Source organism: Gavia stellata, chromosome 9 (assembly GCF_030936135.1).
Source record: "Gavia stellata isolate bGavSte3 chromosome 9, bGavSte3.hap2, whole genome shotgun sequence".
Lineage (NCBI taxonomy): Eukaryota > Metazoa > Chordata > Aves > Gaviiformes > Gaviidae > Gavia > Gavia stellata.
Genome location: NC_082602.1, coordinates 3,833,227 through 3,859,272, shown reverse-complemented (window position 1 = coordinate 3,859,272; position 26,046 = coordinate 3,833,227). Strand labels below are relative to the sequence as shown.

The following is a 26,046-nucleotide window of genomic DNA, read 5'->3' as shown; positions in this document are numbered from 1 at the left end:
ACAGCTTGGTGCCATCCTCTTACTCCTGGGGGGAATTTGCATTCTGTTGCCAGGGATGTGGCTGGTGCCACATCAGGCACAAGGGTGAGGTCAGGGGCGGGGGGCAACACCTTGTATTCCAGTGGGGGCCACATTCACACTTGGAGGAAAAAAAGGAGCAAGGCAGAGGAATGCAACCCAAAAATTGGAGAAATTAAGGCGAAGTTAAATCAGAGAAGGGGAGAGTGTAGCAAATCACAAGAGACCCTTCTAAAGAGCATAGGCCAGCAGTCTCAATCCTCATCTTGAAACAGGGAGAATTGTCTTGAAGATGGAGCTGAAAGATGCTGGGGAAAAAAAATGCTGGAGACCCACCAGCTGCTGGGGGAGGCTGGAAGGAGATGGGGGACTCACGCAGGGACTGGCTGAATGAAGAAGGGAAGAGACATTGGTGTCTCCAAGGCGTTAAAATATCTCATTGCAGCTCTGCATATCCCTTTCACGATGCTGAACCTCAGTGACTGCTTCCTGCTCTAGTGTCTACACTTGACTTTTTCTCCGTGTTGTGTCTACACTTGACTTTTTCTCCATGTTTTTCCCTCTAAGACAGGCAGGGCTGCAAGACTCATCCAAAGTCATAAAAAAACCCACAAGAGCACAAGCATTTTAGTGTTTGCAAAGAGCGTATTAAAAAGGTGTTTTGAGATTATCAGGACTCCCAGCATGGGGCGATGACACTGGAAGTAAGTAGAGAAATTACTACTCTAACAGGGGTGGCACACAGAGCTGGATACGAAGTCAGCAATGCTCAGCTGGGGAACCAGATGATGTCAAACCATGGGCACAAGCTGCCAAGGTGTTTGGAAAGTTCTCGGTCCTTTGGGTATTTTTTTTTTTAATGAACTATTGGTGGTTCAGCCCATCCTATAGGGCTAATTCAGATGCTGGTTGCGATGGAGGGCGAGAGAATGTGTTTGACTGACGTGGTCCTTTCTGGATTTGAGAATCTATCACAGCAAGCTTGGACAAACGTTACAAAGCTGTTACTTCAGGTAATCATCCTTCAGGGTGGACATTATTCAACCCAAACTGGAAAAGTTAAGTAGTAGTGTCACACCTCCATCCCGTCCCCTTCCTCCTGTTTATAGAGGCCAGCACATACTAGATGTGCCTTTTGCTGGTGCATGCAGATTCAGAACCCATCTATTGAGAGGTGGCTTCTGCCTAAAGCCTCTCGTCTTCCTTTCTGATCCAAAGTTTACATATTAATGGAGAAGCCTCTGGCCTCCCTTATCGCCTGAACAGCAGTTCCCCTTCTCCTTTAATCGAGGCAGCAGATGGAGATAAGATTGCCTCAACCCTACATGCAGGAAGGCAGCGTTCCAGCAACAAAGAGATACAGCAGCTTCCCTTTTCTGCTGATATTTGGGCTCTTTTGGTGACCATTTGTGAAAATTACAATTAGCTTCAAGTAAATATTGTTCTTCTGTTTTGCATTCTCCTCTCAAGTTGGATTGTTATCGGCCACAACTGCTGAACACCTCTCCAGCACTGGAGGGAGGCTCGCAAGGAAAAAGCAGTATTTCTTCATTCCTTCCTGATAAGAATGTGCCTTTGAAATATTTTTTCTTGTGTTATAAAACATGCTTTTTAGGAAAAAGAGAAACATTGACCATTTTTTTAAATTATGAGCCTGACAACATAGCACCGAGTATCCCTGTTTGGGAGAAGAAAACTTGTCTGGTTTTCCATCTGGAGACACTAATTATGAGCGCTTGGGTTATGTACAGAAATAAATGCCGTGTTTTTTTGTATTTTCTCTGTTTGACTCTTAACTTTCCTGGACACAGAGCCAGGAAGAGGAGAGAGGCAGAGAGCAGCTCCCATAGCACAGGCACTTCCAGCAAGAACAGCATGGCCAAAGCCATGCTCCCAAGGGACCTGCTTTCTAGATCCATGTTTAGGGTGCCCCAGAGCCGCGTAGCTAAATGCCCCATCAGGGCTTCAAGATGGGGACAAGAGGGCTATCCCTGCTCCCAGAACCCCCCAGAGCACCGTTAGGGATGATGGCAAGAGGGTTCCCATGGGGCTGAAGACGCTGCCTTATCCTCTCCCGCCAACTACTGCGAAGGTATTGGAGGCCATCCAAGACTTTGCCTAAAATCAGGGGTTCCCCTGCATCAAGGCTCTGCTGATTAGAGAGCAGTCTCGCTCAGAGCGGGCCCCAAGGACACGGAGAGTAATTGCCCTGGGACTTGCCCTCGGATCTGAACAGGAGGATCCCTGTGTGACCGTGGGAGGAGGGAGCCCGTATCGCCCTTGTTGCATTGCTCAGCTTTCTGCAGAGCTGCTGATAGCAGCTGAGTCCCACTAGCTCCCTGTCTTCACCCTCTTCCCAGGGAGCATCCCGTTATTTCCTATTCCTCTTGTCTCACGGCCAGGGTTTGGGCTGGCTCAGACTGTTTTACAGGCAGATGAGTTGCTGTAATCTCTGCTGGCACGTGCCACCCCTGTGACCACCTATGGACCTGCACAAGCCTTAACCCCCATCCAAAACCACGACGCTCTGCCAGGTGCTTGGGGAGGACTATTTGGACGCAAAACCTTTCTCAGCCTCCGTGTTTTCTCCTCAGCCAAAGCCAGAAGGCACCCACCTGCCATTTAGGACCTTTTCCATTGTTCTCTTTCCCCCTTCTTCTCTAAAGCAGATTTAGAGAGGCAGATTTGTCATTCAGCTGAGGTTTGCATTGCACAGGCTAAATCAGAAAATGCCATCCTTACCCCTTGGGGTGGGGGAAGGATAATATTGCTGATGGGTGAGGTCTTACAGCAGGTAGCAGATCAGTTTGGCCCTAAACAAATGAGTGAGGTTTGCTCACTACCTGCAGATGAGGAGACATCAGTGTTCAGGGGGTGTGGAAACCCCAAAAGATTTTAGTCCAGGTTTTACTTAAATGCTGAGCAACAGCATTACCTAAATTGGTTGAACTTCTAGTCCTGAAGGATGATATTTGTCCTGTCAGAGGAGCCAGGTGCTATAGCTGGGATTGGAGCTGGAAATGTGTTTCCAGCCCCCTTGGAAATGGTGAGGACATTTCAATGGGGATTTTACCAGTTTGCATTGCCACTGGAAGTATTGATCTCCTGCTGAGCCAGTGAGCCCTAAAGTTTCCCAGGACCCTTCTGGAGACTTTTTTTCTGGTTCTGGTTGGATGCTCACACAGCAAAAGACAGCGAAGGGATGTGGGCATTGCTGTAAAATCACCCATTTCTTTGGCAATGGCTCCAGAACCTCCTAGAAGGGACCTTTCAGCCCCAAACCCCCAGCACTGACTGCACTGTGCCCACGGAGCTGGAATGCAGCACCGCATGGGACACCGAACCGCCTCGGTCAAAGGGGCCAGGCCAAGAAGAAGAGAAATTAATAAGACCATCCTCCTTCAAATGGAGGTTATTCCTACCAGCTAACTTAATTATAGGCTATTTGGCAAGAACAACGAGGGAAGAATTAGCTGCTGTGGCTCTACCTTTGCCTCCCGAAGCGCGGGTTACAGGCTTTGCATTTCACATTTGGCACTGCTGTTTGCTCGGGAGCTGTGGGATGTTCCCTGAGCCAGCATCCCTCCCAGGAGGTCCTACACTGAGCGGTGCAGTTGGAAAGGATGGGTCCCCAAAGGATCCTTGCACGCAGGAGCAGGAGACGGGGATAAGTGGGGAGGGTTGGGGGTGCCAGGTCTTATTTCTGGTGGAGGTCCTACATGCCAGCAACCACCCAGGGGTTTTGCAGGGGGTTAGAGGCAGAGCAGCCCAGAGCCAGCACCTGGGAGCTCCAAAAGTGGCTTTGCATGTGGAGCTGCAGATCAGCAGTGACCTCCAGTGGCTGCAGCCAAAGCTGGTGGAGATGTCAGGCCAAAACTACTCCCCTGCAGCCACGCAGGAGCTGGGTGCACGGCACCCCGCACCCAGGGGTGTCCCTCAACCGGCACCCAAGGTCGCGGGACCTTTGCGTGAGCGGGCGATGCAGCAGGGCTGACCCATGGCAGCATCCCACCGCTCTGAGCTGGGGTCTCGTGTGGCAACGCCATCCTCTCCTGGCCTCCAGGCTTGCCGTCACAGGCAATTTTTGATATTTTCTTTTTCCCCTGTAAGTCTCTCTATTCCCAGGACATCTCGTACAGCCCTCAGGAGAGCGTATGGATGCCGCTCACCAAACGGAGCGATAAAACATTATCTGCCTGTCTATTACAGCTTTCTGCAGAGACAAAACTAACACCAGAAAGCGTGCGCAAAAGTGAGGGGAATGTGTGTGAGAGGATAGACCATTGGCAGGGACTGGCTCTCCCCAGGAGCTAGCAGAGGTGCAGGTTTAAAGCGCTGGGGCAGATCTCTTATCAGCCACTGCTCTCTCCTTCCTAGGCAGCTTGCAAAAAAAAGTATTGTATTTCCTAATTGCTGGGCCCCTGCGACTCCCCAGACCCCATGAAAAAAACCCAGAAAAAGTGGTTTGCGACTCACCAAAGCAGCAGCGTAAATCCCAACACTGAACAGAGAGCTCTTTCAATAGCAAATCTCCCACAGGGCTGCAGTTGGGCTACAGCGCATCTCCCAAGCCCCCGCTGCAAAGCTTGCGGCTGCTTCAGGCCACGCACATCGCAGGTGTATCTGCAAGGCTTTGCTGCAAGCATGGGACATGCACACAGGCTCTTATCTGGGTGCCACCGCACATGAAGTCACCCTTGAGCAGACTGCAAATAAGCAACAGAGCATCCGAGGAGCAGTAGTTAGCAGGGGGTTGCTGTTATAACCTGCCCAGCAATCAGGAATGGAGGGAGAAAGCTGTGAAGCTGCAATGGGACACAGCTGTGCAAGCCACAGCGGCTGTGCCGTGAGGTTATCCCTGCAGGAAAAGCCGGGGGGAAAAGCTCAGGGCTGGGGCTGGTGAATCAGGCGCAGAGCCTGGGGACTGCCTGAGCTGAGCCAAAAAGTCCCCAGGGCTGGGATGGAACCCTCCGGCACAGCAGGGCCAAAACCCATGGGAAAAAAGCTGAAGTTTTCCTAGGAAACTGTTCCGCCCGCTCCGTCCCTGCCAATAGTGGGAGTATTGAAGGGATGCGGTGCTTGCTATAGGAAAAAAAGATACTAGAAGCGCAGAAGGTGTTTGGAGCGACAGCCCAAGCCCCCAGCTCCTGTGTGGGACAAGGCTGTGAAGGGTGACACGGGGACAAGCCCCTGCTCTGGCCCGTCTCCCCGCACTGGCAGGGGCTGCTGCCTTTCTCAGCTGCCGGGATGCCGGGCAGGCTGCAAGGGTCGCCCCATCGGTGAGTGGCTGCTCCTGGGAACGAGCACTCACCCGAAGGGACCCAGCACTGTGAGTCAGAAAGAGCAAATAACCATATTTCACTCCATCAGCTTTGGGTGAAAGCAGTAATTTCCTACCACTGCTTTTCCTACTTACTCAATTACCCTCCGCCGCAGTTATTCTGCCATGCCCAAAAGCCATCCACAGGCATCTCTCTTGCTACTCCACTCCTAATAATACACTTATTACACCAGCACGCAATACCGTATAGATTCACCAGACTGTCCCCATCACTGCTGTGACAGCCCCAGAGCTGCCAGGGAGCAGGCGTCCGCAGGCAGCTGCCTGCAGTGCTTGCACGACGGCCGCGGAAGGACTGTTCCCATCCCAACAAGAAACCCACTGGCCACAACCACCCCAGATTGCAAGGCTTGAAGTCTCTCCTATCCCTTTTAAAGCCAAAAAGCCCTCCCGGCCTCCTTGCCCAAATATTTGGCAGTTGCAGCCTCAGAGACCGAAGGTAAAGTGAGCTGTAGTGATGCTGTGTGAAAGAGAAACATCCGACCCCTTGGCTACATTTGGGTGGAAGAGCCTTTCCATGGTAAAAATCAAGCAGGGTTTTCAAAGCACTTGAAAAAACAGGTATTGCAAAGGGCCGGAGGGATACAGCGTGGCTGTGTTTTAAGGAGTGACCTAGTAGGTTTTGTGTTTAACCTTTTAAGAGGGGCCATTAAAAACACAAGGGGAAGGACTGAATAACTTCATGCCAAAAGATGTAGTGGTCCCACCATCACCGTGAATAACAGAGGTCTGCAGGGGACAATTAGGAGGGAGTAAAGTAGGAAAGAGGAAAATAAGGAGTTACTTAAGGAGTTACTTAAGGAGTTACAAGAGCAGCAATTACCACCATAACTTCTATGAAGCTTCCATAGGAAGAAGCACCATTTTCTGCAAGCATGGCTTTAACAGCAGCTTCCACTCGCCCCGAGAACAAAGCCACGTTGCTCTCATCCCCCACCCCATCCTTCCCTCCATGCACATGCCACCGGTTGCCTTTGCCAGGTTGGGTTTGCCACCACAGTCCTCGACAAAGCAGCACTGGGGACCACCGAAGTGTCCCATCTCAGCCGTGTCCTGCGCTCATTCACAGCCGCCTGCCCAGGGCAGGAGGAAAGGCAGGGACGGCTTTCCCTCCGGCCCCTCCTCTCGCTTGCCTTGTCCTTGAGTACTCCCTATTCCCAGCTGCTATCTGGCAGCGTGGTCCTATCACCAGGTGCCGTCCTTCAGGCCGGCTATAAAGGCGCGCCGGGATGCAGTGCGCTCCCGGGATGCAGCGTGCTCCCGGAGGCAGCCCTGCTCCTGCGCCATGCTGCGGGCCACCGTCAAGCTGTGCTGCGGCATCGCCCACGACCACCTCCGCCGCCTGCCCGGTAAGCACCGCTCGCCTCCCCTCCGACCTCGGGAAAAACAGGCAGAAAAGAGGGTCCTAAAGGAGATGCTAAGTCTGCATCTGATGGGCATCCCCTTGGGAGGTGCTCCCTTGGACATGTCACATCTATGCATCTATTTTCCTCCCGCGTTGTATCATGCGTTGGGTAGTCTTGGTCTTAGCTGCAAATGAGCTTACAGCAGAGACACGGGGCACCACGGCATCTTCCTCGCACGCTCCGTGCTCACCAAAGCCCGCCCGTCTCTCCCCTAGGCTTGAAGATAACAGCCGTTGCGGCGATACAGAAGGACGTGAGGGGGCTGGTGGTAAGAGGATCCCGTCGCCTGCCTTCCAAAATTCCTCATTGTATTCAGAGGCTGATGGGGAAGGAGACAGGTAAGCTCAGCCCGGGCGCTCGGGTACCACGTTTCCTAGCCCCCCTCACAACCCCCTTGCAACACACGATGGAGGGATGCGTATGAAAATGCACCCCTCTCCGTATGCTTTGACCCCTATTTTGGGTGACAGAGTTAATTGTCTTCTCGCTGCTGGGCTGGTCTCCAGCTCTCTGGTAGCTTAAAAGCATTCCCCGTACTGACGGCAAACTGGGTTAGCGAGGAGACCCTGAGATTCTGGGAAGGTAGATTCTGGGAAGGCTCACCATCCTGGCAGCCGAAGCTTTCAGCAGAGGTTACAGGCTCTTATCCACGTTTTGTTGCACATCTGCTGCGTCTCTAGCTCCACCACTTACCTAAAGACTTGAAAACCGGCAAATTCATCCGGGTTTTTTTGATGCGTGGCTTGGTCCAAAGGCTGCCTATGCAAGGTTAATAATACGCAAGCAACATGCGATTTGTACCACCGTGTTACTGGGAATTGATTTGGAAAGCAATTTGGAGAAGCTTTCCGAGCAGCCAGCGCAGACACAGTGAGTGAATGCCAGGGGTGCTCCTGACAGCGAGGTTTTCTGCACCAAGCCACCCCCCGACCCAAGAGGCGGTGGGAATGGCGATGTAAGAGCCGAGACTTCGGGTGGGCAAAACCCTCTGCTCCGGCTCCGTTTGCACGTCCGTACCCGCAGCCACGTGCGCAGGCAAAGCTGAGGCTGGGGGGGAGCTTTTCACGCTGCTCTGCCTTCCTCCTGCAGCCGCCTGCCCCGAGCCTGCCGGAGACGTCAGCCCCAGCCGCTTCTCCAGCGTGGACCTCTCCTACATCACCCAGGGAGAAACGGCCCTGCAGCGAGCGCTGAGCATCCTGCAGCAGCACACCAGCTGGAAGGCAGAAACGATGCTGGTAAAGCCTGGCCGCCTCTTGCCTTTGCTGCTTCATGCCAGAAAAGCTCTCGGGAGGAGAAATTAGTCTGGGGAGGGGATATTTGCTTCTCTTCTTCCTCCTGCTCGAAGGGAAACCGCGGGCGCAGGAGACGTGCCGTGCAAAAGCACGCATGGCAAAGAGGGTTTCCAAGCAAGCCTTCGTTAAGCACGTTCACAAGCAAATCTGCAAAGTAAATAGACAGCAGGAAAAAGCTTGGGAGGGGAAACTTGGATAATTGTGTTTCTGGGGAAAGCCAGAATTTCTGCAGAAAAACCCGACAGATTGCAACTTTGTTGTTATTTATGGTGTTTGTTCATTAAGCTGTTTGCTGAATTGGTTAATTTAGCTAGAAAGGAGCTTAAAATAAAAAAAAGAGCAATCGTAATGGCATGATTTAGATATAATAGCTTTCGCCTGTAAACCAAAGGGTGATTAAAAAGAGGGCTGGGATGATTTATTAGCAAGGCATTTTGGCGCGTAGCCGGCGCCTCTCGGGGCGTTTGGGGTTGATGCAGGCTCTCCGCTCTCCCAGGACACCGGGGCCGCCGTGTCCAGCGCCGCCCTCCCCGGGCTGGGCAAGGTGTTCCGGGCGGAGGTGGTCCTGGCCGTGCCAGTGGCACGGCTGCACCGGGAGCTCTTCGAGAGGATGGAGCAGATGCCCCAGTGGAACCCGACCCTCAGCCGGGTGAAGGTAAGGTGGGGAGGGATGCACCGCAGGTGGCAAGCGATGCCGTCGAGGGCAGCCGGTCCGAGGCTTTGCTCGGGTTTGCTAGCATCCGAAAAAATCACATTTATCGTGGCTTTTAAGATGGCTGAAGGATTAAAGCTAATTCTGTGCTGCTGCAAGAGCAGGATATCACCCCAGGGAGAGAAGATGTGCTTTACCGGCGTGGCATTGGGAAACACGTCGCTTCCAAGCTCTCTTTTCCGCATGGTGCCTCTTCACGGAGGTTTTTCCGCGCTGGGGGACTCTGACGTTGCTCAGACTTTAATGTCAGGGGAGAAAACGTTCAGGGGAATCGGACAGCTCACAAAAAAGAGGCCAAACCAAATATATCACGCTGAGGGGGGCACCCCCAGGAAGCTTATATGTTGTCTGGGCTTCTTTTGAATATTTGCCTTATTTCTCAGCTCCCAAATCAGAGCATACCCCTAAGTAAGCTGCCAGCCTCAGAAAGCCTCCCCGAGCTCACCTGGGCTGGCTCGGACGCTACCCAGCCTCTGCTTATTCATTGCTACCATTTCCCCGTCCCTTCAGAAAAAGAAATAGCATAGAGAAAGTCCCTTCCCCGCGGGCAGGAGTAAGGGGGTGGCGGGGATGTCCCTGGAGGGGCAGCCACAAGGACCCTAATCCCCAGGGTGCTCCTTGCTCTGGTAGGTGCTGCAGCGCGTCGGGACGGACACGCTGGTGACGCACGAAGTCACCGCTCCCAGCCCAGGCAACCTGGTGGGCCAGCGGGATTTCGTCAGCGTGCGGCACCGCGGGAGGAGGGAGACGGCAGTGTACCTGGTGGGCACCGCCACCCACATCGAGCCGCTGCCCTCGCAGGAAGGGTGCATCAGGTAAAGCCCCCCCCCCCAAAGTGACCATCAGGGGCTATCGTGTCCTTGCGGGGAGGGAAACCACCGCTGCAGCCACGTTTGCACCGGGCATGGCAAGGGAGGCACGCCAAGAGCCACCTCCCTGCTGCGTTTGCTCTGAGGTCTCCTTACCCCCGTTGCGTCCCCCCCGGGGGGGACCCTAAGTGCCCGCTCCCTTGCCCACCCCAGGGCCGAGTCCCGGCTGAGCTGCATCGTCCTGCAGCCGCTGGTGGGGGACCCCGGCCGCACCCGCTTCACCTGGCTCCTCAGCATGGACCTGAAGGCAAGTGCCACTGCGTTACTTGGGGTGGGACAGCGAGGGGTGCACATCCCCGTGTGCAAGTGCACCCTCCTCCTGGGGATGGGCACCCCAATTCTCTTTGAGCCAGCAGGACCAAATTCGGGGTGTTTTCTCTCCCAAAGGGCTGGATCCCCGTGTCTGTCGTTAACCGCGTCCTGCCACAGTCCCAAGCAGACTTCATCAAGCACCTCCGCCGGCACCTCTCTGCCGCCGCGTGCCCCTGATCTGCGGTGGGACGGGCTCTGCCCGAGCACGAGTGATGCGGCGCGTGTGCTCGAGACTCGCTCCTGCCCCTGTTTGTTGCTGCTGCGGCCAAGGAGCCACGGCCGCCAGCGATGGGGCGAAGCAGCGCACCCACCGAGCAACCCCGGGCACGGAGGACACCCTTCACCCCGCACCGTGCTTCTGCTACAGGGATGGAGCGGAGCATCTGCAAGCTGGGGCGACCGAGGCAGCACCAAGCCTGGCATTTGGGGTTGCCTAAAAACCCCTCCACGAACCTCGCCCAGGAGCAGCAATGGTAGCTGGTGTTCAGCATCGCTCCTCCGCACCGTGCACAGGGGAAGGGGGGGCTGCCGAAATGCGCCCCGACGTGGGGCATCGCTGCCCACGGTGCCGTTCGTTCTGCGACTTCAGCCCTGCCCCGGTTACATCGCTCTGCATTTATCGGCTGACCATGGCATCAGTTGTCGGCGCAAGCTCGGGGGCTCTTTTTGGCCTGAACCCCTAACGCACCTTTATTTATTCTGGAATTACTAAGTTATATATTTATGGGTGTGTATGTATGTATCTAGACAGAGGTTTTTCTCCTGCTATGTCAACAGTCAGCGGGCACAGCCGGAGCGGGCGTATAGCACTAAAGCCATGTCCCGGGGGGTCAGAAATGTGCTTTTCACCCTCAGTTCCATTAATTTAGGGTACTGCGACGTGAGAGGGGGTGACAAGGCAAGTGAGAAAGCAGCTAATGCAGACAGGCAGCAGCAGGGTCGGACTCAGCCCCATGACCCTGTAACGCAGCATCGTGCCCTCCGGGACCACGCATCCAGGGCAGCTTGTGGCTGCAGACCTGCGGCACGCTAAAACCCCCGGTGGGTTTTGTCCTAGGAGGATCCCCAGGAGATCCCCAGCCATCCCACGCCCACAGCCCATTGTGACAGCAGGGACGGCCGGTCCGGCGATCCCGACATTATCTTGTACCCTGAGAAAAGGAACGTTGTGCCATAAAGCCGCTGCCAACCGCAGCTAGAAACAAGCCTTGCAAGAATGAAGCCAAGCAGCTGGGGGGGGGGGTGTCGTGAAATGTTATTACAGCCAGGGCTGTAATTTATATGTCTGTGGGTTTTGCTGGGTCTTTGTCTTATTTAAGGGGAAAAAAGATAAAAATCATCTCAAAATAGCTACGTGAAACTCTGGGTGATGAAGTGGAGTGGTTGGGTTGAAATAAAACAAGGAGGTGGTGGATCGCTGTGTGAAATCCATTTCAACAACCACACACAGGTCACACTCGTATTTTCACAGAATCACAGACTCATTAAGGTTGGAAAAGACCTGTAAGATCATCAACTCCAACCACCAACCCAACCCCACCATGCCCATTAAACCATGTCCCGCAGTGCCATGTCCACACCTTCCTTGAACACCTCCAGTGAGGGTGACTCCACCACCTCCCTGGGCAGCCTCTTCCAATGCTTCACCACTCTCTCAGTAAAGAAATTTTTTCTAATATCCAGTCTAAACCTCCCCTGGTGCAACTTGAGGCCATTTCCTCTTGTCCTATCACCAGTCACTTGGGAGAAGAGCCCAACACCCACCTCTCTGCAACCCCTTGCAGGTAGTTGTAGAGAGCGATGAGGTCTCCCTCTACAATTTTCCCCACTCACACACAAATAAATCGACAGAAAGAGATTTTGATGTGGATTTATTTATTTTTTTTTTTACATTATGTTAGAGTTCAAAAAAAAAAAAAGAGAACCCAACAAAATTAATAAATATTAAAAGTTAAAAAGCTCTGAATCTCGTATGTACAAAACTTTATACATCATCGTAACACTGGACAAGGTTACATCACAGGAATGACTTGGTGTGTCCGCCCACCCCAGGAGGATGCTGGGGACCAGACGCACCCTCTCCTCCCGGAGACAGGGCCACATCCCTGCTGGGAGCTGGCCCATCACGGCGCTACATCCCCGCGCCTCAGCTTTCCAGGCACCGGGGTGTCCGTACGGCGAGAAGCGACCCAACCTCAGCCTGCCCGAGGTGCTTCTTGCGCTCGCCTGGAATAAATACCCCAGTGCTGGCATCACCGCCCCAGAGCACCCACACGTGGCGGGGAGCGGGGTGGGGGGGCGTTAATCGCACCCTGCTTTAAATCTCGCCCGCCTCTCTCAGCTAGAGGTGGGGGTTAGCACCTGCAGCGCAGCCCCCTTGCCCCGAAGCCCCGGCTGTGGGGTGCAAGGGGGGGTGGGCTGGTTCTGAGCCACAGCTCTCCTCTGAGGTATAGCAAGGAACCACTGCAAATATTCCTAATGCAATAAAGCACTAATGCCCAGGACAGCACTGAAGGGAGGGGTGCAGCGGCGAATTTGGGAGGAAGGAGTACGCATGCATGCACGCACGCACATATGCTGCGCCCTGGAGACGTTACAGCCCATTTTTTTTTGGTGGGGGGGAGGTTTTGTTTTAATTCATTGCCTCCAAGGCTACGGGGCAAGGGGCTGAGCGCTGGAGAAAAGCCTTCCTTCGGGCAGGGAAAGGCGAAGCAAGCTCAGCCCTGCCCCGAGCCAGCCCAGGGCTGTCCCAGCAGCAGGAGAGGGCTGCGGCACAGCCGGCCCCAGGAGAGATGCTCCTTGAAGAGTTATCTTTGGCACAATAAATAAATGCTGGCACTCCCGCGGAGAGCAGTCCGAGGGATGAATCCCACCCTGGTACACCCACAGTATCCCATCGATCCTGTGGGTACCAATACCCGCACGCCTCGGACCTGGGCACCCCGCCGCGGTGTTTCGCGGGCATCCCTCCATCTGCCCGCTCCCGCGAGGTGTGCTGGTGGCTCGGCTCAGACAGACGTGTGCCCTTGTACCATCTTTCGGGAAGCCCGCTTAACGCCAAAGGCCAGCGCCCGGGACCTCCAGCCTCCGGTGCTTTTAAGAGCAGTTAGACAAATGCTCATCCAGCCTGGCCTCGGAGCCGATTCGGGGGCAGGAGGGTGCACAAGCCACTCTCTTAACATCTCTTCAGCCCTTTTTGTCCCGTCAGGTAACTCCAGGGGAACGTAGCAGCGGGAGGGCTGCGTCAGGAACGCACCGGGACCTCCGTTCCTTTCAATTACAGCATATACCATCCTCAACCTCCCCGCTGCCACAAGCCACACCGGGCTAGCAAAGGCTGAGGGGAGCTTGCACACTGACGTGAGACCCTCTGAGACACCCCGACCTCAAGTTTCTTGCAGCCACACGAGCGCTATCGACGCAGCGCTCTGCCCCAGCACCGACGGGACTGAAAGCACCAGGCTCATACAGCAGTGTGTCCAAAAATCCATGGGCTCCCGGTGCGTGCCGAGCACCCTGGTCCACCTCACCAGCAAGCACCGGACACCTGAAGATGCCCCTAGAGATGTCCCGTCCTGCTCCTCGGCTGGCCAGGGAAACAGCACCATCAGGGCCATCGGACACGCTCCCAAGAGATCCCGCTTTGCAATGCCAAACTGATCTATCTGCCAAGCCTCGCCTTCCTTGGACTCCACCTCTCCAGTCCACCTCCCTCCCAGCGCTCATCCCCCATGGGACCCCCCGCTTCCCCCTGCCACCGCACCCTCCCAGGGGCTGGATGCCCTCAGCTGGGAGGCTGCGCACCCCTAAAGCACCGAAACCACGGCAGCCCCCTCAGGGACACCCCTGCGGGACGCGGCGGGCTGCCTGACCCCGCTCCGGGGAGGTTTTGAGGACTGTAACTCCTCCAGGCAGACCCTGTGCCTGGCGCTGGCCCGACACCAAGCAAGCTGCACGCAGCCCCAGGCTCCTAAAGTGCTGTGCATACGTTTAGTACTCGGCACAATATTTTTTAACGGCCTTAAATCACCCCCCCCTTTCACCTCCTCCCATGCGACAAAAAGGACGCAGATGAATCTTCCCCTCTCCTTCCTTTGTAGCTGCCCCTAAAATCCACTCCCGGCTTCTCAGTCGTCCCCGTTGCCCTCCGAAAGGTGCTGATGCCCCGCAGGCACCGGGTACAGGGGTGCAGGGATGGGGCTGGTGGTCCTGGGGAGGCTGGGCATCCCTATCAGCTGAAGGCTGGCCGAGGGCAGCATTGGCTAAAAAGTCACTGCTGGGTGACAGGCGTTTTTTAAAAGTATTTTTGGTCTTGGACCTGGTTCTTATTACTTATGTTAAGAGTCGCCTGGGCCGTCTCCCGCCTATCCTGCAGTGCAGGACGGGAGCTGGTCTATGGTTTTCACGCTCCGTCTCCCCCTCCAGACACATTTTCCGAACTCTCTACCCCAACGGGGACAGCCCAGGGCAGCAGTTAGGCCTTTTTCTGACATTTCTCCCCCGTGTCTTTGCCACCCCCCTCCGATTGCTGCCCCCCCCCCCAGCCTCCCAGCATCCTCCCACCGCTGCCCCCAAGCTCCGAGCACCAGGGCTGAACCGACAAGCCAGGACCCTCCTCTCCAGCACGTCTTGTGTTGGGCAGAGGGAAGGAAAAAGCAACGTTAAAGCCTCCTCCCAAATCTTTTTAGCACCTTGGAAGGAAGCGGCCCATTGCGGGTTACCCGCACCCAAGCAGCTGTTGCTTTTTTTTTTTTTTTTGCTCCTTTTCACCTTTTTTCTGTGGCACTGTCAAAAAACCAACCATGCCACAGCTGGGAGCGGGGGAGATCATGAGAAAAAAGTGGTTTTCCTGGGTATTTCTAGGTGAGCCGGGTCGTTTCCAAACCCAGCAGCACCACCAGTGAAAACCATTGCTGGAAGTGGGGAGAGAAGAGAGAGAAAACGATGGGGAGCAGGAGAGGGAGGGAGGCAAAAGGCTTCCCCTGCCCCACGGCGAGGTGGTCCCAAGCGGGTTACCTGGCTGCCTGGCCCCTGCCCGGCTCGCTGGGGGCTGGCAGCCCCCCGGGGAAAGCACCGCTGCCGGACATCCCTCCGCCGGCGGCTGGCCCGGCCCGGGGAGCTGGAGTGGGGTCCCCACCGGGTCCCCCCCCAGCAGGGGCGGTGGGGCGGGGGGAGAGCGGCAGAGCGGGGCCGGGAGCGGCGGTGCCCGGGGGAGCGCTGGGGCCGGTGGCAGGAGGCGAGCCGGTGGTGGAGGAGGCTTTCTTGCCGCAGGATTCGCAGCAGAGCTTGTTGTAGCCGGGGATGGAGCAGTAGCGGGCCAGGACCTCCATCTGGCAGAAGATGGACTTGTCCCCGAGGCAAGGCTCCCCTGGAGAGGGACAGAGCAGGGAGCAGCATCAGAGAGCACGAAGGACGAGGGCAGCATTAGGCTCCCACCCCTGCACCCTTCCAATGGTCCCAAAGGACATGGGGTGCCCCCTTTGCAGGGTGCTGCCAAACCTGCTATCGCTCTCTGCCCCAGGGCAGCAGTTTTGGCAAGGCTTGTAGGAGAAGGGGGGGTGAGGGGGTTGGAAAACGAAGCCAAAGCGCTTGAGGTTTCTGTGCACAGGAGGAAAAACAAGGGAGAGCAAGGGATGCTCCAAACCAGCATCTTAAATCAGATCATGACGCATCCCGCCCCAGGTACCAAGCGCCCTAAGCAACCCTTTGCTTGGAGCAAGGGGCAAAAGCCAGAAGCCGTCTACCCCACTTGGGTAAACACGGGAGGCTGAAAGACCTTCACAGTAAAAAGGAAACGGCATAAAATCCGGGAGGCGAAGGGAATGCAACATGGTGCCCAGCCAAAGGCAGCGGGAACTGCAAGATCCCAGACTCCACGAGATGGCAACCGAGCAGCAGGCTTTGCCGCGCAGGCAGCAGGCATGCAGCAGCGGAGGGTAAAACTCCCCAAAACCGCTGCTGGATACTCATCCCCCCTCCCAGCCGCCTGCGGTTCCCACAGGGAGCTGCAGAAGCCCTCAGGAGGGTTATCCCAGGAAGCGTCACCCTTACCCGAGCAGGGACACTTACTGGAGGAGATCTTGCTAACGGGGTTTTTGGATCCGTCCTGGGGCACCCGCTGCCCTTTGGGTGCGTCGCGGTCACCGGCGTCGGCGCTGGCGGTGATGCCGGAGAGATCCCCTGCAGAGAGAGCACCATGATGACCAGCTGCCCTGGGAGGTTGGGGGCACTGGAAATACCTTAGGAGGGTGTTCTGGTGGGGGACTTTTTTGTTTTAAGGGATCTCCTTAAAAACGAGGTCCCTCGAGGAGCATCTGGTTCTCTGCCAGCAGTATCGGGGACATTCAACACGATCTGCCTTGCCGGCATCCCCCTGCAGCCAAGACGGGCTGGAGGCATGCAAGAGGGCTGGTCCTCGCCAGCGTGCCCCCTCCCCGCAAGTGCCACCAACCTCCTCCTCCTCTCACCCGGGCAGAGGGCCACATGGCAGCCCTGGACGGCCTCCGGCTTGTCGCCCTCGCAGCGCCCGCCGCTCTCGCTGCCTTTGCAAACCACCTGCCGCTGCTGGACGCCTTCCCCGCAGCTCGCCGAGCACTGCGCCCAGACAGACAGACGGACAGTCAGTGATGGGGCAGGGGGAGTCAGGACGCCCTGACAGCCAGCCCGGAGGGGTATTTGCGGATGACGACTCCTCGGGTGGGTATCGCTTTCTAATACGGGTTTTCGCACCCCCTCTCCGGTAGACCCCCCCCCGCTCTCTGCCAGGGTGCACAGGGATGCTATTCTGAGTTTCCCCACGAACCTCAACGAAAACATCGCTGACTCTTACACCCTTATCTCCATCCCCCTGAGACCACCCTGCTCTATAAGCACCTGGCCTTCACACCCTATACCCCCCCCTCCCAACCCCACCGTGCAGCTGGGGTGCTTCTTCCCCCCGTCCCCAGCTCACCTCCGACCAGGCGCCCGTCCTCCACTGTGCAGGGCAGGGCAGGCGGCTGCAGGGCCGGCGCGTCTCGGGCCGTTGTCCGGGGCAGTACTTGGTGTGCAGGGTGCGGTTGGTGCCGTCCTGCAGGCGCTGCATGCACTGCACTGCCCGTGCCTGCACCCCCAGCTTGCCGCAGGACTTGCTGCAGGCGCCCCACTCCTCGGCCACCCAGCTGCCGGAGGGGGGAAGACCGAGACGGCGAAGGCGTTAGAGGCGATGCCCGCCTTGGGAAGCGGCGGGCGCGCTCCAAACGCAGCCCCAAATACCCCCGCAGAGGGGATGAGAGCACCTCAGGACGGCCGGGGAGGACTTACGCTGGCTGGGAGCACTCCTGGAGGTTGCAGCGCCGCCGGATCGGCTTCGGCTTCTTGCCGTTGTCGCAGAAGTTCCTATGCACCATCCGGTTGTCGCTCTTCCGCCGGCAGCCGTACTTGGTGTACTGGATGCCTGGGGGAGCACAGCACGGGCGGTGAGGCAATGGGTGCGACGGTCCCACCGCCTCCCTGCCTGGTCCCTCTCCTGCATCCCTGCCAGGACGCGTGCTCTCGGATGTCACCGCTCAGGTGGGACCCAAGCAGTGCTTCACCCAGGCTCGCAGAGGATGCTCGTGTGGGTGCCGGACCGGACCCCCCCAGCCTCCTGGGCAAGTCCCAAAATCTTCCAGCCGCGAGCTTGATGGCACAAGGTGGAAGCGCAAGGTCTTCCCCATCATTTGAGGGTCAGGTAGGTTGGAAGTGACCTCTTGGAGGTCTCTGGTCCAGCACCTGCTCGGAGCAGGGCCAGCTTCAAAGTCGGATCGCCCTGGCCAGGCTTTCATCAGCAAACCCTCCGGCGCCAGCATGCAGGCACACGTGCTTCCTCCCAGAGGGAAAAATCCAGCAGTAACTCTGCCAGGAGCTCACGGGTGCTACCTGCCCTCCATCACAACACCTCCCGGCGCGTCCACGCCTATGTCCATGCAAGCCGTAGGAGCAGTCATCTGCAAGATCACTACGCTCCTTGGCTCGAATTGGGCTAAAAACAGCCAATGAATTAAAAACTCATAGCAGATACATGGATAGACAGACAGAGGCATGCACACACGATCGCCTAAGCCTGTTCTCCTAAGAAATCTAGCTAAAATGCTCACCTAAACTGCTCTGCAATAATGGTTTTTAACACTCGTGTTAAATCCCTCCAATTACAGAGATGCAAAGAACATGGGTATGGGTGTGGAGAAGAAAGCCAAGCAGTACCAGGTCTAGGTCTGAAGCCTTGCCACATGGGGAGAACCACTTTAAAACAGCATCTGCGTGTTTCCAAGTCAGGGATGCTGCAAAAGGCTCCCGTGCTGCCTAACATACCCGAGCATCCTCCCAAGCACGCGCTGTAGGCTGCTACGAAGGGAAAGCTACCTCCTCCGCATGCCTTGGAGCACTGAGACCAGCTCTTGAGGGCCCACTCGTAGGAATCCATCTCCTCGAGCAGGACATTGTTGTTCCCGATCATGGGCAGTAGATCTTCGTGGATGATGTACCGGTACATCAGGCTGCTCCTCACCTCCTCCTCCTGAGGGATGATCTGCAGGCAGAGAGAGGACAATCGGAGAGGGGGAAGGAGGGGAAGGAGTGATGCCATGGGAGAGGGAAGGGAAGAGGAGGCCAACAAAGAAAAAAGTAGTGAACAATGACCACGTGGTACGGTCCGCACAAGAGTAGGAGAAACAAACCCCGTTACTACCTCCAACGTGATTAGGTGGGCTCTGAACACAGAGGCTACCCTTTGGGAACGTACCTCTCTGGTGGTGGAGAAAAACGCTGCCCAAACATCCCAACTCCAGCCTCGGGTCACGCGCCCCTGGCCTTTCATCTGACCTGCAGGACCACAGCCTACGCCCAAAGCCAGCGCCAGCCATGGGGATGGACAGAAGTGCAGACCTACCCTTCCCTGGGTGCCCAGGGAACCCAATCCCTAACTCCCCCAAACACCAGTATAGCTGAAATGAGGCATAGGATCATAAGCAATTGCTGCACAGAACAAAACACAGTTGGATTCAAAGGCCAGCACCCGAGCAACGCGTCCTTATGCTATTCTTGCACGCAGCTCATCGCCCCTTCCATTTGGCTAGCTCATTTGCCTGGATTTAATGCCACGCCCTACACCCTTTCTCTATCAAAATCCTCCCGTCACCTCCTACATCCCATCTCAGACTACCTCCTGTCCCCGTACCTCTGGGTGACAGTCATCCCCGACGCCCCCAGAGGATGCATCAGCCAGGCTTACCAAAACGCTGATGGCCTCGTGCAGAGGACCGCTGGTTTTCAGGCTCTCCTTCCCATGGTCAACAGTGTATTCCCACTCCAAGCCCATCTCAATGAACACTTGGCTTTTGGCTTCCTTGCCCTTGGCGTTAAGGATGAAGTTACCCGTGGCTTGATTCTTAACAGCTGGAGGAGAAAGGAGATATTTCAACGTCATTTCCTCTGGTCACTGCCTCTGAAGGACTGGAGTGACCCAAATAAGACCCTTTGGGTGGGAATTGTCAGGATAGGGCCGAGAGAGGTGGTAGGTGAAGGAAGAGGTGAACTATGGCGTACTCACCGATGCTGTGGGATGCCGGCTCCATCTCTTCTATCTGAAGGTGCCTCGCCCCAGCCGGAATCTCAAACATCTTCAAAACACCTGCTGAAAGGGAGGGAGGAGGGCGGGAAGAGAAAGAGCAGGTTTGCTCCACCTGGACACGCACCCGCTCACACCCACACGTGAATCCAGCTGACCCTGACCGAATCCACAGAATCACTAAGGTTGGAAAAAACCTGTAAGACCATCAAGTCCAACCGTCAACCCAATCCGCTCCCAAACCCATCCAGCTCGCTCACCCGGCTGCTTGGGGGTCTTGGCCAGCGTGCCCTTCACCGTCCGGCAGTGGGAGTTGTCCCCCCCGCAGACCCCACACTTGTCGTCCTGCTTCAGGGAGCCCACCTCCTTGTCACAGCCGACGTGCTGTCACCCGCGGGGAAGAGAAGACAAGCATGGGGTTACATCCCTGCAGCCCATCCCATTGCTCCACCATCCCCATAGCCCTTTGCTGCACCCAGGGTCGGCCCCCAGGCTAAAAACACGCGTCCCCAAGGGTTAGCGGGTCAAGGGGATGCACAGGCTCTCTCCTGGACAGGCAAAGGACAGGGACACGTCAGCTCCTCACCACGCACTCGCCCCGGACGCAGATGCTGTAGGGGTCTCGGTAGCTGCAGCGGGTACCGTCGTGAACAACCTGATTCATGAACACCACGTCCCCCGTTCCCTTGGACTGGCAGATCAGCTCACACTTCTGAGCATCTGCAGCAAAATACAAAGTAAAGGGGAAAAAGGGAGGGGGGAAAAAAAAAAAGGGATTGTGGAAATACATTAGGGTGATCGAAGACAGAAGCCCACCTCAGCTTGTACCCCTGAGCACAGCCAGATTTCCAAAGCCCAGGCTATTCACCTGCCTTATTTTACCGCGTCCGTTTGCTGCTCAAGAGCCTGCGCTTTTGCCCAGCGCACTTGGGAAATTAAGAGAAGGCAACCGGACGGGACACGCTACGTGACACTGCAATGCAAGACGCTTGGCTGCGTGCATGAGGAACACCAAGCCAGGCAGGCGGACCTGGCTCCCAGCCCAGCCCGGAGCGGCACGCTCCCCGCCGCGGCTCCGGGAGCGAGCAGGCAGCGCCGTCACCCCACCGTCTCCAAGGAAAACAAGTCCTCTGTGTGCCAAAGCACACAGAAAGCCGAGATAAAACTTTTAAAGTAGCGCAAACGGATTTATCTCCGGCTACCATTACACGGGCCTCTCCTCCTGCTAGTGCAGGAGGAGCAGGGAGAGGTTTCAACACGGGCTGATCTTCTCAGCCCACCTCTGCTGCGCTTTGAGACAGCAGGAACCAGAGCAACGTTGGGTTTCTCTACGTGACAGCCAAGGGCAAGCACGAGAGATCGATTTTAAGGACCTGGCTGCTCGATGCTGGTTTATTACGCTCTCGTTTCCAGCTCAGGAGCTCTTCACAACCCAACGTCTGTACAGCTGGCACAGTCCCCATCCCATGGTGACGGCCACCAGCGTGGCTTCCTTTGGGAGGGAAGGCAATTTGGGTACTGCTCCTTTGCTAGGACCCGCCGCCGCTCACCGTCATGATGCTCGTAGGGAAGCCAGGCGTGCTTGCTGTTCTGGTGGGTGTAGTAGGAGTTGCGCTTGGAGCACTGCTGGGCACGGAAATCCTGGTAGGGCCCCGGGCACTCCTCGGCGTTGCACACTTGGTACTCGTAGGTGGCTCCTGGGCACTGGCGCCCGCCGTACGCCGGGCTGGAAAAGAAAGCGGGTGGGTGATGGTGTTCAAACGTGACGCAGCTCAGCTGCGAAATGCACGGCAGAGCTCAAGCAGGAGCGGACGTCCTCATCCCTGCCGACCGAGCACACGAGGGGAAGAGCGAAGAACCTCCGGCTCTCGGCCACTTCCAGTTTTACCCCCACCAAAAGGAGGGAGGCGGAGGCCAAACGTACGGCGGGTTGTCGCAGCTCCGGCTGCGAGAGCGCACGCCTCCCCCGCAGGTCCTGGAGCAGGAGCCGAACTTGGACCAGGAGCTCCAGCTGCCGTCCTGGCTGTAAGGCTGCTCCGACGTCTTCCAGATGCAGTGACCCTTGAAGCACCACTGGAAGGGAGGAGAAAGAGGGGCGAGCTCTACGCCTGCGCTCAGCACCAGTAAAGAGAACCCTCCTACACCCACAGCACCACAAAAACGGTGCCCTCCGGGCCAGTTTGGGGACAAGCAAGCTGCATCATTTCACCACTGACCCAGGAGCCGGTGGCTTTGCTCTGAGAGCCCAGCACAGCTCCACGGCCGGGACTGGCAGCAGAAAATGCAGCAGGGGAGCAGGGATAAGCAGGGCAGGCTCCCGACACATCCGTGCTTTGGATCGGGTAAGAAGAGCCTGCAGCTGCATAAACCGGCTCAAAAAACTCGTGCGAAAAGGTGGTGAAGGCACAAGCCTGGGGCACGCAAAGATCCCTCTACAAAACAAATCCCTTTGTTTTTTCTTTCCCTGACACCAAATTTTTGAGTTCCTGGACTGGTTTTCTCTCTCCGGTCAACCTGCTTCTCCCTACCCACGCAGATCCTCGGGCAGGCACTGAATTACCCCAGGGTCCGGGACCGGGTCAGCCCTGGGGATGTCTCCGCGCTGGCACAGGAGGGGATGAACCCACACTTTTGCAAGGAGCACAGCAGCAAGCTGCTGGGCATTTCGGAAAATGGGATTCAGAGCTCCGCACTTCTTCCCAGGCACGCATGCGACGTCCGGCACGAAGCTGTGGTGTCACCCCATGGGCACCCAGACACGAGGTTTAACTCCAGCCCCGGGGAAAAGCCCAGCCCGGACCCATCACGGGTCTGAAGGAAGGACCTCCCAATCCAGATGTTGCTGGAACCAGGTGCCAGCACGACGCGTAACACATCTGTACGCGATTCAAAAAGCCTCATTTTGGAAGCTTTTGGCAAACTGTCATTCAAGCCCTCGAGGAGGCAGCGTTTTCAGCGAGATTGCCGGGATTTATACAGAAACTCATCAAAAGTTGTTGGATACTCTACGCCCATCCGTTCTCCGGCAAAGAACCACCCAAAAACCACATGGGCCGGCAGCTTTTCCAACATATCCACGCTTTCACGCTGTGCTAACGGGCATGCTAAGAGAGCCTAAAGTAAAAGCCTGATGACATTATGAGGTTGGACGTGCACCGATGTCATCACTCTTTCACCAGGTGACAAAACGAGTCCTGCTCCGCAGGAGCGGGCCGGCCAGAAGAAAACCAAAGTCCTCATCTGAGCACAAACCGAGGAAAATAAGGAGTAACGCCAGCTAAAAACGGGGCAACCACCCTGCCCTCGAGGGTGTCCCAGTCCCGTCCCGAGGGAGGAGCAGGCAGGACCAGCCCCTACCTTGCCCGGAGAGCACTCGGTCCCGTCCAAGGGTGGCCCCTTCTTGGTCTTGCAGAAGTAGGGGTTGTCCGGGTGGCTGCACCACAGCTGCTTGCAGGGGTCGAAGGTGCGGAACTGGGGAGCACAGAGGAGCTGGGCTGGGACGGCAGCGGGGAGGTTCCTCCTCGTCCCCGCAGCGCCTGGCTGAGGGTCCCGGAGTAGCGCAATATGGGCATGCAACCTGCATCGGCTCCGTACTCACCGCCGTGCACGTTTTGTAGCCCACGCCGAAGTCGAAGCGGCACTGCTCGTCCATGGAGTAGTTAATGCCTGGCAGCTCGGGTAAGGTGGGCCACTGGTGCTCAAAGGGGTCATCCAGGAGGCAGTCGTAGGAGCTGCAGAGATGCAGGGCAGAGGCAAAGCGGAGTCAGCCGCGGAGGATTTCCCTCCATCGCCCCCTCCCTCACCTCCAGCCCTCTCTCCAGATAGAGCTATGGAGAAATCTGAACTCTCTCAGCGCTGATGCTAACTACCCACCGCCGGAAAATATGTTTTCAGCAAAAACACAACGGCGCGGAGTCCCCCAAAGACAAGCATCCCTCCCCTGCCTGCAGCTCCCTAGGGCACGGAGCGCCTCGGCGCTAGCAGGTACCACCACTGCCACCCGCTGTCCTGCTACTCCTCTTGGCCCCGATGCACAGAAAGCTGCTGGCTTGTTCCCACACCTTTTTCTTTTTATGCAGCACACAACATTTTATAGCCTAAAGGATAAACCACACAGGCTGCCCAAAGCAAATGGCAAAAATATTTGAGATCTGGAGCGGGGCTGCACCAGCAGAGATCTTCTACAAACTATTGCTCTGTTGACACCTCCAGCTTTTATCAGGCTCCTGTTTGCCTCCAGCCTCCACAGCCCAAAACCAAGTCAGAGTTCCACAAGGAACCAAAGCTGTTAGTAGAAGAAAAAGGGAAAATAAGCTCCCAAGGACCTGGTTTTGCCATTCTTGCCAAAACAAGCAATCCCAACGGGGACCCATCCACCGCTTGCTTCACACAAGGAGCTGCTGGGTACAAAATGCAGGCAGTCACACCATCCGAAGGGAGAACGTCCCCTCCGGTTAAAACTGACTTACTGAATGTAACGGTTGAGCTCCTGCTTGCTGCAGCGGGACCAGTGGTAGCGGTGGAAGGCGGCCTGGACCAGCGGAGCCATGATGCTCCCCATGCTGGTCTCGTCGGCACAGCGGTTGCCCTGGCCGTCGTGCTCCATGCCTAACCTGGCGGAAAAAGCTGGTGTAAAGTCGCGTTCCCGGGGGATTTACACCAGCCCGTTCGTGCCACGCGTGCCTGCACCAGCCGAAAGTCCCTTTTTCAAAGAAAGGGACACCACCACACTTGTCCCCCCACCGAAGGGGATGGCCAACTCTGTCCCCGTGACTTACACATGGCCGGTCTCGTGGGCGACGACGAACGCCGAGGAGAAGCCATCTTCGTGGTTGAGGGTGCAGCTGCGGAGCGGGTGGCACATCCCTGTCACCGGGGCATAGCCTGGGGCAAAAGAGAGGGCAAGGAGTCACAGAATCACAGAATCACTAAGGTTGGAAAAGACCTGTAAGATCATCAAGTCCAACCATCAACCCAACCCCACCATGCCCATTAAACCTTGTCCCACAATGCCTCGTCCACACCTTCCTTGAACACCTTCAGGGATGGTGACTCCACCACCTCCCTGGGAGAAGAGAAAGAGAGAAAACCTTTGAGAGAGGGGAGAAAAATGAAAAATTAAAAAAAAAAACCAAACCAAAACCCGCAGCCTGGCTTCACTGCAACAGGAGGAGAAAACGAAGAGGAAGGCGCTGAAGGAGCTGCCCAGGTCACTTGGACAGCAGCCCAAGGACTTGCTCACCAGTACAACCGTCCCGGCTGCCAGCGCCAAAAGCAGGCTGAGGCTCGCCGGCATCTCTCTGCCCTTGTGCCAGCGCACCTGGGCCAGCGAGAGGGCAGCCAAGGGACCCATGGGTGCTTTATCGGTGTCGGTGGCCACCGCCTCCCAGCCCAGAAATGGCACCCCCACGCTCTTCTTTACAAAAAGAAAATAAAGAAGAAAGGAAGAGAGAGAGCAAAAGGCTTACGGTATCCCCCAGAGCCCTGCCTAAAATACAGCCTCGCTCACCGCAGGCTACGGGGGACCCTTGCCATGCACCCGCACATGCACCCGCACCAGCCCCAGGCACGGGGGCACCCCCCCCGCCAGACAGAGCCGGGGAGGACCATGCACCTCCCCAGCCCCCAGCCCTCGATCAAGTGCAGTGCAGTGGGGCAGCTGTGGGCAGGGAAGCCTTCCCCCCACCCATTCCGCAATGCGTCATCTTGATTTTGCTTTATTTTCCTTTTTTTCTCACGTTATTTCTGCCCAATTCAATTAATTCCTTGGCACCTTCTAGAACTTACTTTCCAAATTTTTATATATATATATGTATATACTTATTTTTAAAAAAAACTGACCCTTTTTGGCATCAAGAGAAAGGAAGTTAGTGAAGGAAGGCCTTAGAGGTCCGAGAGGCAAAAGCAGGGCAGGACCATGCTGGGTAACTCTGCCCTGGGGATAGGGATGCTCCAAGACGAAAGCTCAGCGAGCCAAGAGGGACGCTGAGCTGTGGCAGGAGATGGGCGCCGATGAGCTGCGGGTGGATGCCCGCCCTCCCGCACACACCCCAGCCAAAATACGGGGTCCACCGAGCCCACGCGCCACCATCCTTGCGGGCCACTTGCTCCACACCAAGCCAGCGCCTCACGAGTAATTGCCCCGGAATAGGGTGGAGAGGAAAGACGCGATTGCATTGAGCTCAATTCCCGAAGCTGAACGAGCGGGTGGGTCCCGGCACCACGTAGCTGGCCAAGGACAAGAGATTAAAGTGAAAAAAATAAAAGGTTTCCTACGGTTCTGCCCGAAAGTCAACAGGAATTGACTCTGTGGCCGTACTGAGAGGATCGGATGCCTGACGGGACAAGGGACAGGTTGCTACTGCACTGCTGGACACCCAGAAGTTGCCACCACCCCAGGCATAAGGCATAACCAAGGGGGTTTGGGGCGAGCATTTCCCTCGATGTTCCTATTTATCAGCTGAGCGGAGATTTTCCAGGGTGTCCACCTGCACTGGAACTTCTAAAGGA

The 26,046-nt window shown here is 56.4% G+C and overlaps 2 protein-coding genes across 2 annotated transcripts in view; one reads left to right on the top strand and one right to left on the bottom strand.

Annotated features, from left to right (window-relative positions):
• Nucleotides 1-6,644: 6,644 nt before the first annotated feature.
• LOC132317505 (steroidogenic acute regulatory protein, mitochondrial-like) lies at nucleotides 6,645-10,127 on the top strand. Its single transcript, XM_059821272.1, has 7 exons — nucleotides 6,645-6,708; nucleotides 6,981-7,103; nucleotides 7,855-8,000; nucleotides 8,554-8,712; nucleotides 9,400-9,584; nucleotides 9,792-9,885; nucleotides 10,026-10,127. The coding sequence occupies exons 1-7, from the start codon at nucleotides 6,645-6,647 to the stop codon at nucleotides 10,125-10,127; spliced, it is 873 nt and encodes a 290-aa protein (XP_059677255.1).
• A 4,835-nt stretch (nucleotides 10,128-14,962) lies between these two features.
• Nucleotides 14,963-26,046, bottom strand: part of ADAMTS14 (ADAM metallopeptidase with thrombospondin type 1 motif 14) — a 33,555-nt gene continuing 22,471 nt past the window's right edge. The window contains exons 7-22 of the mRNA XM_059821181.1: nucleotides 24,315-24,420; nucleotides 24,006-24,149; nucleotides 23,135-23,267; nucleotides 22,894-23,007; nucleotides 21,461-21,609; nucleotides 21,087-21,262; nucleotides 20,123-20,256; nucleotides 19,797-19,920; nucleotides 19,519-19,599; nucleotides 19,201-19,364; nucleotides 18,333-18,498; nucleotides 17,253-17,385; nucleotides 16,903-17,110; nucleotides 16,418-16,544; nucleotides 16,020-16,130; nucleotides 14,963-15,318 (exon numbers count right to left, since the gene is read on the bottom strand). Coding sequence (XP_059677164.1) covers nucleotides 14,963-15,318; nucleotides 16,020-16,130; nucleotides 16,418-16,544; nucleotides 16,903-17,110; nucleotides 17,253-17,385; nucleotides 18,333-18,498; nucleotides 19,201-19,364; nucleotides 19,519-19,599; nucleotides 19,797-19,920; nucleotides 20,123-20,256; nucleotides 21,087-21,262; nucleotides 21,461-21,609; nucleotides 22,894-23,007; nucleotides 23,135-23,267; nucleotides 24,006-24,149; nucleotides 24,315-24,420 — 2,426 coding nt within the window. The remainder of the gene's footprint in view (nucleotides 15,319-16,019; nucleotides 16,131-16,417; nucleotides 16,545-16,902; nucleotides 17,111-17,252; nucleotides 17,386-18,332; nucleotides 18,499-19,200; nucleotides 19,365-19,518; nucleotides 19,600-19,796; nucleotides 19,921-20,122; nucleotides 20,257-21,086; nucleotides 21,263-21,460; nucleotides 21,610-22,893; nucleotides 23,008-23,134; nucleotides 23,268-24,005; nucleotides 24,150-24,314; nucleotides 24,421-26,046) is intronic.